The sequence below is a fragment of the Triturus cristatus genome, chromosome 3_1 (assembly GCF_964204655.1).
Source record: "Triturus cristatus chromosome 3_1, aTriCri1.1, whole genome shotgun sequence".
Classification (NCBI taxonomy): Eukaryota; Metazoa; Chordata; class Amphibia; order Caudata; family Salamandridae; genus Triturus; species Triturus cristatus.
Genome location: NC_140583.1, coordinates 67,907,741 through 67,923,672, shown reverse-complemented (window position 1 = coordinate 67,923,672; position 15,932 = coordinate 67,907,741). Strand labels below are relative to the sequence as shown.

At 44.6% G+C, this 15,932-nt stretch overlaps 1 protein-coding gene across 1 annotated transcript in view; it reads left to right on the top strand.

Moving 5' to 3' along the window:
- The window catches only part of TTC17 (tetratricopeptide repeat domain 17), a 458,242-nt gene that overhangs the window by 367,708 nt on the left and 74,602 nt on the right, over window positions 1-15,932 (top strand). The window contains exon 18 of the mRNA XM_085643464.1: window positions 11,687-11,943. Within this exon, the coding sequence (XP_085499590.1) occupies window positions 11,687-11,943 (257 nt within the window). The remainder of the gene's footprint in view (window positions 1-11,686; window positions 11,944-15,932) is intronic.

The window sequence follows — 15,932 nt, the reverse complement described above, 5'->3', positions numbered from 1 at the left end:
CATTGCTTGGAGCGAGTGGCTCACGATTTACACCACACCAGACATGATTGCGGCCCTACTCTCCCCAGGAATGGACACACTAGGCGATTTCTTTAGTGATGCGGCAGGTAAACCCTGGGCTGGCCAGTTATTGACCAAACCTCCACCACCACCCCTCACCACATTCCACTATTATAGGGCTATAAGTGCACTGCGGGATTTACTCGGGGACAAGTTACTAGAACCCCCGGAGGTCCTTTCCTTCACCGCACTGCTCCGCGCGGAATCCCCGAGGAGACTGGTCTCACACATATACTCAAAGACGCAGGAGCTGAACGGTAACCACTATGTCAAAGCCAGGCTTGAGTGGTAGACCGACCTAGAGCTCGATATAGATGATGATATGTGGAAATACTGCTGCAAAGCCACCAATCGCATTTCACTTAACGGTCGACACCGTTTTATACAGTTCAAATTTCGTAATCCAATCTATCATACGCCGGTGCGGTTGCACAAATTCAGGCTACGAGACACGGCCAATTGTGAGACATGCGGGGGGAGGCCGTTTTTTTTTTTTTTTTTTTTTTTTTTACATCTAGCATGGCTCTGCCCAGCAATTGCGAACTTTTGGCTTCAAGTTTTTGCAGAACTAAGTACAGTTATACAAGTAGAGCTCTGCCCTGACCCACTACTAGCCCTCCTCGGATATTCCAAAAAATGGCTGAAACCCATCAGACATTTAGTGGATATGGCCCTCCTGGTCGCTAAATGTGTCCTGGCAATGCACTGGTCCTGCGGTGTCTTTTCCCCCCCCCCCCCCACCCCCCCTCCTCCCTCCTCCCTAACTCAATGGGCTAGGGACATGATGTATTGCAATACACAAACAGAAGCATATAGTGAACTACTCCCACCTTGGAACTGCCCAACGAACTTCTGGAGCTTATACACTACTTACATTGGACTCGAGCACAGGAGCATTCCGCAACACCCGCCTTCATTGAAGGGTCACAACCGCCATGATAGAACTTACCGTTATTGGAATGTACACTGCCGGTCTAGGTATCGGCCACTGTGTGAGATTGTCTTCACATTATTGTGCTTGTTATTCCTTTAGTTGGTGAATGTAACTAGATATTAATATATGTAATTATTTCTTGCTTTTTGTTTATTCCTCAATATTCGGAGGATAATTTCAAAAGGGTGTTGTGTTTTCAGTTTCCTTTAACGTCCTTTTTTATTGGTATGTTGTTTGATTTGAATTTGTTTTGTAGAGATAAAATGGAAATAAATAAATAAAAATACCTTTCTTTTCCCCCAATCACCCAAGTTATTCTCACTCTAGCTAGATCAGATAGCGCTGGGAAGCCCTTTGTCGGGTAGCCATGCGCTCTATAAATCTGGCGAATAAAATAAGTACAGAACACAGAAGCTTGATTTTTCTAGGTCTGCCTCACAGGACAATAGTTTCTCATCACTTCATGTAGCAACGTGAGCTTCAAATAGTCCAGCTTTCATCTCCTAAGAGCCTTTTTTACAATGTCCTCTCTACAACAAATGTCCTGAAGTTTTTTCGAAGACATTTTCTTGTAATCAGGCGACTTGTTGTCTTCTTTAACTAATCTTGTATATCCTTCTACGGTCAGGAAAACTCATCCATGGCGGTTGGTAATTTTATTTTTTTGACTAATTGTTTATACCCTCCACTTATGATCTGTTTTTTTGTGGATAACGTGGTCTTTCTGCTCACTCCAGCTTATTCCAGTTAACAAGTATTTGCACACTTAATAAAATATATAATGAAAATAAGCCCTCAAGTAGAATGTTTGGAGCTGGACAGCCAATCAGAATACACCCATTGCGGTCTACAGTTACTGGTCGAGACCCGCCAAGGGGACATTGTGGGAAGCTGGATAACTGTTGCAATAACCCCCCACTTTTTACCAGACTACTGCCAATCAGGTTCCCGGGGCCTGTGTTCTTTCCCCAAAACTGTGCTCAAACCCAGTTGGCATCTCTGTCCACAGGTCAGCCCCTGGTAAATGGTACCACAGCTACCCAGGGCACTGTGACCAGTAAAGACGTCTAAGGGCTCCAGCATGTATTGTGCCACCCTTAGAGGCTCTGTACCTTTACACACACAAACGCTGCCATTGCAGGCTGCGTGTTTTGGTGCAAAACAAAGTGAAGAGTCGACATGGCTCCCATCCCTGAGTGCCATGCCTACAACCCACTGCACTGGCATAGATCAGTCACCCCTCTAGCTGGGTGCCCTATACCAGTGTTGAGGGTACAGGTGCATGAGCCCTGTACCCCTACAGTGTCTAAGTCCATTCTTAGACATTGTAACTGCAGTGATGCCATTAAGAGTATATAGTGCTGGGAGTTTGTCATTACGAACGCCACAGCACCATAATAGCTACACTGAAAACTGAGAAGTTTGGTATCAAACTTCTCAGCACATTAAACCCACACTGATGCCAGTGTGAGATTTAATGAAAAGTGAACTCAGAGGGCATTATAGAGACACCCCCTGAAAAACGACCAGCCTCTGATGGGTTCCTTGACTGGTACTCACCAGCCTGCCACCACAAGACATGTTTCTGGACCCCTATGGTGGGAGCCTTCGCTCCCTGAGCACAGAAACAAAGCCTTTTCTGGGTGGAGGTGTTCACACCTCCCCCAGGCCAGGAAGAGCCATCTGTGGCAGGGGAGCTTCAAATGCTTGGCAGCCTTTGTAATGCGACCCCCAGCCTCTCCTGCTGTCAGAAGCCGGCCCCCTTCCTGTCTCCCCTCCTTTTCGGTGGGAAAACAGGCGGAACAATTAGGCAGCCCAGAAGGTGTGCCCACCTCTGCCAACCCCACCCCTCAGGTGGGGGAGGCAAGGTTAAACCTACTCTTCAGTGCCCGCCATTTTGCGATTGACAGGCACTCCCCAATTAGGATTAGGGATTGTGCTCACTCCCCCACGTGGGGTGAGCACACCAAGGGTCTAGTCACACTAAGGTCAGTAGCCCATTGGTTACTGACCTCGAGACGCCCCCTAATACAGTATTGAGGGAGCGGCCCTGAACCAAGAAGTCAGACAAGAAACCAGAAGAAGAAAAGAAGGACCGAACAGCCGTGCCGAAGCTAAGAAGAGGACGACGCCCACTGACTTTGCCCCAGCCCTACCGAAGGACCTGCCTGCCTTCCATCCCAAAGATTCTGTCTCCCGTGAACACCGGATTTGTTCAACCACAGACTCCAGCTCTGCAAGGATCCACGAGTTTGCACCACTCTGCACCCGACGCCCACGTCCCGAGTTCGAGTGGCCAAAGCCAAGAGGAGGTCTCCCCGGCGATTGTGACTCGAGATCCGGTGACCCCTAACCTGCCTCAAGTCCCTAGCCGATGCCTGTAGCCTCAAACCGGAAGGTCCGCCCAACCGCGACCAGGAGCTGGTAAGGAGATCCAACCCTAAAAGGCACCCCTGCACCTGGCAACCCACGGCCTTGGGTGGCCTAACCGACGGTGCCTAACCAACCCCCAAGATCCCAACTTACCTCTCCAAGTGGGGGTCGCACCCATAAGACCTTCGTCCCCGAGTCCCGCTTTTGCAAACCTGAGACTCCCTATTGAAAGCTACAGGGCTTCCGATGCCAAAACAGCACTCTGCACCCAGCCGCCCCAGTGCCGCTCAGGGTGCATCTTTTGTGCTGGCCTAAACCCCCATTTGCCCTGAGCTTAAGTGCAGGAGCTTTGCTCCCACAACCAAGTGGCCTGCTCATCAGCAGCCACCAACTGGAGGCCCTCTATCCCCCGTTGGATAACATAGTGCATCCTTGACCCTGAGGAACCCCTGAGTCTAACCCCAGAATACCAACTCCCACAACAACTTACCTGCTAACCGATGACACTATTTTCTTCCATAGGATAACATTGACTGTTTTTCTATGAAAAGTACGTGGATTCCTTGAACCCAAATGTGAATAAGGCTGTGCAACTCTTTTTGACTTGCAAACCGCTTGTCATACTTTTATGTTGATTTCTTTACATGCGCTTTCGGGACGGAGCGCACTTTTGAGTGAATGCACGCAAAATGTGAGAAATATGGATAGAAAGGACTGAAATTAAAAGAAGGGTGTGCTTCAGGTCTATTATAATGTAGTATATACAGAGGCAGCCTCCTACAGACATTCTCTGCTGCCTGCTCCTCTGTCCTCTGGTGTGCTGGTGGGCGTTTTGCTGCACCACCCACAGTACTCTCCAGCTTAAGGGCAGGCACTAGGGATAGTGCTGAGCGCAGCAACAGCATAGGCTCCCCTCAGCAGTTGCCTAGGGAGCCATGCTTTTCTTTGGGCTTTCCTTTCAGGAAATCAAGAGAAGGCACCCAGGCAAGCTTGTCAGTAATTGCTGCTTTGGTGTAGGGGGTAAAAGCGCTGCAGAAGAATGGAGCGGTTTCTTTTTTCCTTTGCTTCATGTGAAAGGCCGCTCCTGCTCTTACTGAGATACCTGTTTTGGGCTTGTTGACCTGGGGGTGTGGGTGGAGAATGCACCCATAGCCTTAAGACCCATTCCTGCAAGGCAATAACAGCAATTCATTACCCCCCTTTTTACGCACCCTTGCACGGAGCTTAACCCCCTAACTGTGGTTGATGTCACGTCCCTGCATGTGTATACAATAATGCCTACATAGTAATGTAGCTAATTCCATAGCTTGTGATGTCTGGTATTCTCGGAAGTAGTCCCTCTGCAACACTATTTAAATGTATATTTTATTGTAGTTAGATGCTACAGTTGAGCAGAATCGTGTATTTCAGTCTAGTCCATCACTACAATTGACAGAACTCTTCCACACTACAGGGATCGTGGGGAGTTGGGGAGGCCCAAGGATGAGGGGACATGCTATGTCCTTCTCCATCATGATAATACTAAACCTCCACGCTGCAGTTCAGTGGTTTTGCAGCGTGAATCTTTTTCTGGATTCACTAGCTGTGCATTATTCCGCCATCTAGTGGTTGGGTCCGGAATTTTTTCTTTTTGGTCGCCGTTGACCACCATTTGGTGCCATGTACGTCCCGTGGGTGGTGTCAGACGGTATCCTGGAGGTCGATATGCACAGTGGCCATCTTCAGATTCTTTTTTCCGCTGTTGGGTCAGCAAGATGCGAAGCTCCGAAGAAAGTTTGCATTTTCTCGAAGACTGCAAGAAAAGATAGTCATCGAAAGATCAACCAAATAACATCAAGTAATGACGCGTGGTCGGATACAGAAGCAGAGCAACCGTTTTTTAACCCCAGAGGACTACTCCGGGACACAAATGGCGAGGTAGGGGCCAAGGAGAAGACCTCTTTCAAATTTTGCTTGAAGTGCCACCACAAGTACGCACAGCGAGATCCACACAGTGTGTGCAACCTCTGCCTGCCCAAAGATCACCAGGACGAAGACTGTGAAGCTTGTGCAGCGTTCCTACCAAAGACACTCAGAACGCGCCGAAACCAGAGACAGGCCCACTACGCCACAATGTCGCAGCCCACAAAGAAACCTTCCATGAGGGATATGAGGTTCTCTAGCGACGAAGAGGAGCATGCAGCTCCAGCAGAATCAACGCACGAAGGGTCGGATGGCGCGGATGGCGAAATTCTAGAAAAGGATACCGAAAAGAGACATGCCGAAAAGAAGGCGAAGGAGTCGAAAAAGAAGACGGAGAAGATAAGACACAAAGATCCTTTGGAACCGAAGGGCCACGATCCAAAACTGGCCAAGGCAGCCCCGACGCCGAACAAAAAGGCAATCGAAGGTCAGCCGCGATCAAAAGAAACCCACGGGACCCATCCAAAGGTCACCGAAGAGGGACGATCGCATAAGGCCCCAAAGCCAAGGGTCAATATCAAACCCACGAAAAAGGGCGCGACGCCGAAAACTAATGGCGACGGCAAAAAGAAAAAGTCCCTGGCCTCCGATACCGAAAGGGCCCTCAAAGTCAAAAAGAAATGAAGACGACTCGAGGAAGAGATGGCTGCGCTATTGCAGAGAAAGAAGGAATTTGATTAATCTTTAAAGGATTTCCGAATCCCAAAAGGATCGGGAGCAGAACCGGGAAGCGTCGACGCCGAAGAGGCTGAAGACCCCGAAAAAGAGGAAGAGGCAATCTTTGAATCCCCACCAACACTGGAACCTTGAGGCGAAGATCCCGAGGAATTCGGAAATATACCAGAGGAGGAGGAAGACGAAGGAACCTTCGATGACGAATGGAACTATCTAGACACCGAGAGTCCAGAAGAAGAAATCTGCAACTATCTCTCAAAAACCTCACCCCAGATGACATTGCTTTCTACACCGAAAAAAGGGCAGCAAACCAGATTGGGGTTCCCCTGGAGGAAGAAACGGGGGATAAATGTTTCCTGCTGGAAACACTGGCACCTGCAACAAAGGGAACACAATATCTACCCATGTTGCCAAGTATTCTGGACCAAGGCAAAAAAGCTTTCAAAGAACCAGCTTCAAACAGAGGGGTAACCCCTAGAGTGGAGAAGAGAAATAAGCCCTCTTCAAAGGACCCAAAATACATACAGGGAAGCGTTACACCTGATTCCATCATCATAACAACAGCCAGGAGGAGAGCAAATGCAGTCTCCAACACCGGTCCTCCACCAGCTAAGGAGAGCAAAAGGATGGACTTAGTGGGCAGAAGGATGGAGAAAGAGGCAGCAACGCAGTGGCCCATTGCCAACTCAAATGCCCTGCTAAATAGGTAAGGCCACCAACAGTGGGATGAAATTGAGTTCATAAACAAACTCCCAGAGGAAGACAAGAAAAGAGCAAGAGCAGTCATCCAAGAGGGGAAGAATGTGGCTAACACATGCCTAAAATGACTTCAACGAATTAAAAACAGACAACAAAACAGCTAGGGCAGTGAGGGGCCTGCAACAGAGAGGATCTTTCAAAAGAGGAGGCTTCTCTAACAAAAAGACCACTGGGAGAGGCAGTTTCAGTCAAAGCCAACAGTTACCACAACAGGCTCAAGGACAGAACCCAAACCAACAAATGGGTCAACAATCTAGCTACCAGGGATGGTAGCAGCAGAAGCAGTCCTTTCGAAGGCGAAGTAACGGTAGAGGAAGAGGCCAAACCTTCAGAGGCAGAGGAAATGGCTCAAACTGACTGCATCACAAGAAAGGACCCACACAAAACACCAATGGGGTCAAGAATATCCCTTTAGAACAGTCAGTGGAAAAGGATCACAACAGACAAATGGATATTACATTTGGTACAACACGGATATTGCATAGAACTAGAAAAAACTCCACCTGCAAATCCACCAAGAATAACAAAGTTATCCAGATCGGAACAAACACTGCTAAACGCAGAGATCAAAGAACTATACCTAAAACAGGGAATAGAAATAGTACCAAAACAAGAATTCTAGTGGAGACGGAGTTCCATGTACACACATTGCTATGTTAGCATAAGCGGCTTAGATGTAAAACGCCATCTTGCCGCTTTTGCTGCTTTTGCACACGACACTGCAGGTAGCTGTTACTACAAGAAAAACTGCTTGCTTGCTTTTTCTTCACATGAGAACGGTCTGTTGTTCACATCCCTAGAAGTGCACCGCGACCTTAGTCTAAACACTGTGTGCAGAAGCCGTCAAGGTCAAATAACAATGTATGCTTTTGAATCCATGTTGATCGGCCCACGCTCTAGCCATAACACGCACACAGCTGCAAATATCAGAAACTCTGGTGCCTTTAATATTGTATTTGCATGCATGATTGAGGCACTTGGAGAAACCTTTTCCAGACACACAGCAGAGCTGATCCTGTGATGTGATTCACCTAAGTTGATATTTACGGGCTGGGGTTCCCCATTCAAGCCTAGAGACCTTCTATTAGTATTCATAAAGCTAGCTTACTAGCGACGGGAGGGTGGTTGTATTCCACTTTCATTTGTAATATGATTTTTCCCTTCATTTTCTATGGTATTGTAACAAGTACTGCACCTTAGGGCACGTAGTTAAAAATAAACATTTTAAACTTTACCGTGTCTCTGATTACTCTTGTTGTGGACTGATATGAGAATAATAACGAAAAGGTGTTTCTGATTCCCACCATTCCTGAGAGTACTCTAAGTCGCTTGTTCTGGGTTGTCTAATCATTGGTAGCTTCGAGAGGATACGGAGAACGAATGAGACACTGATGCTAGTCGGATAGGGGTTCTGGGTACTGAGGTGAGTTTTTGGAACACCACAATTCACTGAGGTCCTGGTTTCCTGCGCATAGTTCTGTGCATGAGCAGAATCCCTGCAATAGAATGGCACACAGGAAACTATTCACCATACTTCCTTGTACCAAAACAAGATCTAACCCCAAGGCCAATCATGGACTTACGATTCATAAACGGGCTCATACGGATGCAACACTTCAAAATGTGTACTGTTCAAGAAATAATCCCACAAATCCAAAAAGGGGATTTTCTGGCAACAATAGACCTCAAAGACGTATATCTACACATCCCAATGAACAAGAGACACAGAAAGTACCTAAGAGTCCTACACAACGGAACACACTACTAATTCAAACCACTCCAGTTCGGAATAAAATCATCTCCACGGGTGTTCACAAAGTGCCTGGCCGCTGTGGCGGCACACCTGAGGAAATAAAACATCCATGTATACCCATACCTGGATGATTGGCTAATAAAGGGTCGCACAAAACAGATATGCCACTATCATGTTCAAAAGACAATTCAAACGCTACAAAGCCTGGGGTTCTCAATAAACCACAAAAAATCATCAACAACCCCCGAGAAAGAAAAGACCTTTCTGGGGGCAAGGCTGAATACAAAGGACGCAAAGGCTTACCCCACACAGAACAGGATACAACTATCCAGAATGAAAAAGCCCTCTACCAGAGGGAACAGTCTCTGAAAATGAGGAAGGTAATGAAGCTAATGGGCATGATGGCCTCATATATCCCACTCATCCCTCACACTTGCCTACACATGGGCCCATTTCAGGAATGGCTTAACAGCTGGTCACAAGCCACAGGAAGTTGGGAGGATATAATGGTTGTTACACAAAGGGTTCAAGCAGAGATACAATGGTGGGCATCCAACAATATAGCACAGGGGAGACCTTTCAGGGACCCAACTCCATCTGTGACAGTCTCTACAGATGCATCCCTCAACAGATGTGGAGCACACCTCAACCAGCTGAAAGTACATGGCCAATGGAGCGAGCAGGACTCCACAATCAATTTCCTGAAGATAAACTGTTTTTCTGGCACTCAAGGCATTCCAGAAGCATATTCAGAGGAAAACAATCCTAATACAGACAGACAATACAACCACAATGTTCTACCTCAATAAACAAGGTGGAACGAGGTATTTTCCCCTAAGCAAACTAGCGCAGTAAATCTGGAATTGGGCAATACCCCAAAACATCCATCTGCAAACAGTACATCTACCAGGAGAAGATAACATCACAGCAGACCAACTGAGCAGAAAGAACAATGGTTCTCACGAATGAGAGCTAAAACAGGCGACAATCCAGTACCTATTCAACATGTGGAGAACACCAGTGTTGAACCTGTTTGCAACAATACAAAACAAGAAATGCCAATACTTTGCCTCGAGGTTTCCACACCACCTGTCAAAAGGAAATGCGCTTTCACTAAATTGGTCTCAGACATTTGTTTACGCCTTTCCACCGATACCCCTGATACAAAGGGTACTACAAAAGGCAAAAGAGCCAGGAACCAATATGATTCTCATTGCCCCTCATTGGTCAAGTCAAACATGGTACTCAACTCTCCTAGCACTATCCAAGGGAGAAATGATCAGGTTCAGAGCTGAAAAAGACCTGCTGACAATGCAACAGGGCCAAATCTTTCACCCGGAACCAGCGACGCTACAACTAGCAGCCTAGCGCCTGAATACATAGAATTTGGTCATCTCAATTTACCGTTAAGAACCATGGAAGTACTTCGAGGCAAGAAAACAATCCACAAGGAAATGCTTTACAGCAAAATGGAAACATTATACCAAATGGTGCATCGCAAACAACAAAACAAGTTCCATAAATACACAAGAAACAGTTATCACATATCTCACTTACCTCTTAGAAAACAATATACATTTTTCAAGCCTCAAGGTGCACCTGGCTGCCATAGTGGCATACACAAGAAGAAATGCACGCACAAGCTTTTTTACTGGACCAGTCATAAAAAAAATTCTAGAGGGAGCCAAAAGAATAGCCCCACCAAGAGCTGCACCGGTACCTACATGGAGCCTAAATAATGTACTTTCTCAAATGATGAAAAAACCCTTTGAGCCCATGCATGCAGCAGGCATCAAACATATTACCCTAAAGACAGCCTTTCTCATTGCGATAACAACACTACTCAGAGTAAGGGCATTACAGGCTTTAACAATACAAGAACCTTACTAGCAAATCCACTAGGATAAAGTAATCTTGAAAACCAACCCACATTTTCTGCCGGAAGTGGTATCTCACTATTACTTAAATCAAAACATTGTGCTATCAGTGTTTTTCCAAAACCCAGAAACCAATGCAGAAAGAAGCCTCCATACCCTGGATGAAGGAGAGTTCTACTGTATTATTTGCAGAAAACAGAAAAAATAAAGAAAACTAAACAATTGTTTGTTGCATACTCGCATACCAACACAGGATCTTCAATCACTAAAGCAACCATTGCAAGATGGATAGTACAAGCTACCCCGGTATGTTATAACAAGGCCAAAAAGGAACTAACAATGCAACCAACAGCGCACTTCACTAGGAAAAAGGGAGCAACGCTAGCATTTATGGCCAGTGTACCCATCAACACCATCTGCGCATCCGCAACATGGGCATCACCACACACCTTCACAAAACATTACTGTGTGGACATAGAGATGAATAAGGAAGCTCAGATTGGACAGAGGGTGCTCCAACACCTGTTTGCAAAGTCTTCCTTTCACCACAGCCTCCCCAAGACGGGAGAAACCGCTACATAATCTAATGCACAGCATGTGAATCTAAAAAAAACAGACAATTCCAGACCCAACCACTAGATGGCGGAATAATGCACAGCATGTGAACTCTTCAAGCTGCAAAACTACTCCTACTGGTAAGTAACCATTTTGTTACTCTCCTGAGGCAATACCCAGTGATAAGACAGTGAGTGCCAAGCCTAATAACGGTATGGAAGTTTATTCCTGCACCTTTGACAATGGCTAGAAATGACTCTTATTTCACAGTGTACTGCTGCCATTTGCAAGTAACAATCAGGCACCTCTCACCAGTCACGTATTTGATCTAGCCACCTATCAGGAAGCCTTGTTAGACAGTGTTTAGCCTTCATATCTTTCAGCTTGTGGTGCTATTGGTACTCCACAATGAAGCCTGACCATAATATGCTATGTCACCCTGCATCTGCCTACTTTTGGCACTGGTTCCTCCTTTGTTTATTGAACTGTCGCTTCCCTTTTTGATTCTGTTTGATGTGATTATTCCAGGAAGTTGTGATGAACTTAACATTGTTTGGTAGCTTGTTATGAAGAGTAGGATTGCGTGAACCGTAGACTCTACATCTGATGGCATGTTCTGTTTTTCTGCTAGAAGTCTGTCTTTGCCTTGTGCTTGATCTTGTTGCTCTTCTTCCTTGTGGCAGATGAGCCGTCCGATTGATGCATTGTGTTTTAAGTAGTGTTGTCATGTGTTTTCAGATGTTGTCATTGTGGATGGCAATAACAGTGAAGAACAGCAGAGTCCAGGAGACTCCCACATGTCTGAAGAGATGCTCGCCTTGGTTGACGAATTTGAGAACTCCTGGCCCCTAGAAGCTTTTGAGGGGGCACTGGAGGTGAAAGGTCGTCGAATGGACCTTCAGGGCATTCGGGTCCTAAAAAAAGGTTCTCAGGATGGGCTCTCTGGTTCCTGCTTTGGAGACTGTGAAGATGATGATGATGAAGAGGCTGAATGGGTAAGAACTGGTAATACTTTAATAGTTTTGCATTCTCTTTCTACAAGAAATAGTAGCTGTCTGACCTGCAGCTCTTAATATTCTGGTGTCCTTTGTACATGGTGCCTAAAATACCATCAATTCTGCAGTTATTGTGCATTGATTTACCTCTTTGAAATTGTATTCTTAATCAAAATGTGAGCTTTGTATTCTCATTCCTCATAGGTTCGCTTTCTGTGGTTGTTGTAGGTTGAGCTTGATGTCCAGATTTAGAATTTCAGCATCCACTTCTGTCAAGGTTGTGAGCTCTTGTGCAAAATCCTTTATCCCTGTGTCTCACATCCTGACTCTTAGTTGGCAGCGCCTGAAATAGGTGTAACAGTAAAATGAAGCCCTTTGTTTAAAAAATGGTTCTTCGTGTATACAATAGCAGGAATACTGGCACCTCCAGGTCTATTACTCTTGTGCATTAGGGGTAAACTAAATAAAACAATAATGTCTTTTTTTTATTTCATTTGCATTAAGACAGTCTGCAAACAGATTGCTCACTGGCCTCTGATGTTATTGGTCCCTCATTAAAGTTGACTACATAGGTTTCTATTGGTAGTGTCCCTGTTGCCGGCTCTGGCTGAAGCGTGCTTCTCTCAGAGCTCCACCCTGTGACATGGGTTTCCTCAAAGCAGTGTTTTCCTGTTTTTGTATTGATTTAATTGCTTTTGCTATGTTTATACGTGTGTCTACATATTGATACCTTTCACAGAAATGCTGTATATACCACCATGCTGTGGAACCTAAGCCCTGAAAGTATCACAAATGAGCCTTTCTGAAGCCATCCATGAATCATCCCTGGATGCACACTGTTTGTGGTTTCACAACTATGATAGTGTCCACCTATGTGAAGACCTGGTTACCAATGAAAGGCTGGGGAAGAGGGACGCACTGGCCTCTTGTGACAACATAATGATGAACGGGTGCCCTCTGATCTGAAAAAAACATGGGTGGGTTCCCATTTAGGGGAATGCAGAGGATCAATAAGTGTGAACAGTACATAAAGTAATAAATAGGTGGGAGACAGTAGGCCCTATCCAATAAGAGTATTGGGAGTCACTGAGGAGTAAACGGACATTGCACTCTGAAACGTAACAAAGACAGACTACCTTATATGGTCATGGAATTCCACCGTACCTTGAAATTACCTTTATATAGTATAAGAGGGTATTTTATTGCTTTCAATGGTTTCTTGATAGTTATAAAAGACGTCTTGATTACTGGTATGAAGAATAAATATGCAATCTGTGATGTGAGCTTAAACATACCAGAGAGCAGTGTGTAACTTGATGCTGTTACATATGCTGGGTAGTTTAATGTATGCCACTGTCTAAATTGGCTTTGGATTGGTATGCAGATAATTGCGTGCTTTCTTTTAACAAATTCCAGCAGTGTGTAACATATAACCATACTATCATAGATGTCTCTTATCATTTAATGACAGTACGTTTCTAGGTGTGTTGGAAAGTGGGTTATTAGAAGTGATAAATATGCATCTACCACTAGCAATAAGGCCACTAAAACACTCTAGGCCTCAAAATTCGGTAAATATTTCCCATGCTCAACCCTGGGTAGCTTAGCTGCGAGCAGGCAGGCTTAACTTAGGAGACTGGTATGTAAAGCATTTCAAAACACCAATTCAGTAAATGATTAAGACACAACACACAATAAAAATCCAACACCAATATAATAGGAAATATTTTTATTTAAATGACAAAAAATCCAATGGAGGGAATAGGAGATATTAATTTTTATTGTGGTTAGACCACAATTTCTTTAAATAGACCTTTCATTTCTTTACAGGTTCCTCTAAAATCAAACGTTAAAAATGGTCACCCACTGGCTGAATCGTCCGGCACTGTATTGTCTAGACTGGATCTTGTTCTTCACCTTGAGACAAGTTGTAATGCTTTGGTAGATGCCCAGCAAATTTTAGAAAACTGAGATCATGTTAATAGGAGGGGATTCCTTCTTGCTGGACACCACCTTTCCAGTTTGGGTTGGTCACAGTTACAGTGACCTAATCTAAGACTCTGGGTGTCCTGTTAAACAGGAATTGGCAGTCCGTCCTCAAATTAGAAAGATTGATCAACCCGGTTCACCTAGTTTAAAATGCGGAAAAAAACCTTCCTTTGACTCCGATAAGCATGGACATGTGGTAAGGGCCTTTGCTTTGCCTTTTAAAACTATCGTAATGCGTTATACCTTGGCCTTCCAGAGCAGTGGATTGCCAAACGTCAGTGCTACAGGGTATGGCTGTTTGACTCATTTATGGTATATGGAAACATGGCCCTGTATACCATACTCACTGTAACCTGAGTTGGCTGCCAGTAAAACAAAGCAATTTACAACACAGGACCCTTTTTTATTTCTCTAAGCAACCCCTTTTTTTTATTTTTTATTTTTTATTTTAAGCGATTCAGTGAGGACACAATAAATTGTTCACAATTCATAATATACAAAAAAGAGACAAAGATCAGAAAAAGCACAAAAAGAGGACCAAAATACAGAAATACATGATTTAGCAAAAATATAACAAAATAGAAATCACTAACTTACATTACTGTACCCAATTTCTTATCGGCTCCCATATTAAGGCACCCAGTTTTTTCCTTGCCCTGCCTTTCAATTTATACATAGAAAGCAGATTCCATATTATATATTGAGATAACCTTAGCCCTCCAATTAGCAAATGACGGAGGCTCAGGATCAAGCCATTGAGACGTTATACATAACCTCAATTGCCCGCTTCCTGTCACTTTGCTGTTACACGTTCCGAGGACGGGTTGGAGACAGTGGATTTCAAGAATATTGGAATCCCTGATACTTGCGGGCTCGTATTACGGAGCCGCCATTCTGGTCACCTGTATTGTATTGTACAGCCACCTATGCTGTCGCGGTGACTCTTCCTGTTTCGAACTCGAATTTTAGACGAAGCTATATTATATTTCTCTACTGATATACTTATCATCTGTTTGTGAATATATATTCTCCACACGTGCGGGATACCATTACGTTGCTTCCTCAACTACATCGACTGTTCTAACAGAAGCCTGTTTTTTGCCTTGAAGAAGTTCCAGTGTGGAACGAAACGCGTTGGCTGCGAGTCTTTTTATAAGAAAATTAAAAGAATACTTCAAAGATATTTGTTTGGACCTGGACTTCTTACTGGTGCACCTTCCTCTTTTGTTCTATTTTCATATAACTGGTCTCCAGTGGAGTTGATCTACGGCGTGCTCCTGGAAGATTTGTGCACAGGAATGGAACTTTTAACAAAAAAAAAAAAAAAAATTTAGGATTTAAAGTGCTTAACTTATGGTCAGCCGTAGTTTGTTCTTTTGCTTATAACCTCAATACCGACATACATATAAACTTAAGGGCTTTGTGGGATACCGGTTGCCTCCCCAAGTCTGTACCAAATTCTATTCCGAACAAGACCAAGGATGCTGTTACCGGCATAGGTATACCCAAAGACCCTGACATAAAACATTCAATATCTAACAAAAGTTGATGAAGTGCAGGGCAAGAAAAAAACATATGCATCGAATCTGCCCCAAAGAGACCACATCTGGAACACTTAGTCCCCCTTCCCGCCTTCCACTTTGCGATCTTTGCTGGCGTGTAGTATAAATTAAACATGGCCATATAAGATTGACTTCTTAAACTACCAGAAAGCAGAATAGAACTGGCGGTTCTCATAATCAACTGAAGGTCCAGATTAGTTAATGACAATTTCTCCTCCCATACTGCTTCGTGTCTACAAAGATCGTCAGATTCTATTAAAATAAATTCCCTATATATTTGACCTATTTTGCATTTCCCTTTTAACAGGTCCAACATTCGAATCTGTAGGACCTGACCTCTCCCCCTCGCAATTGCGGCCTGCAAGAAGCTTCTAAGTTGCAGATATTTAAAAAAGTCAGACTTTCCAACCACAAATTTCTCTTGCAATGTTAGAAAAG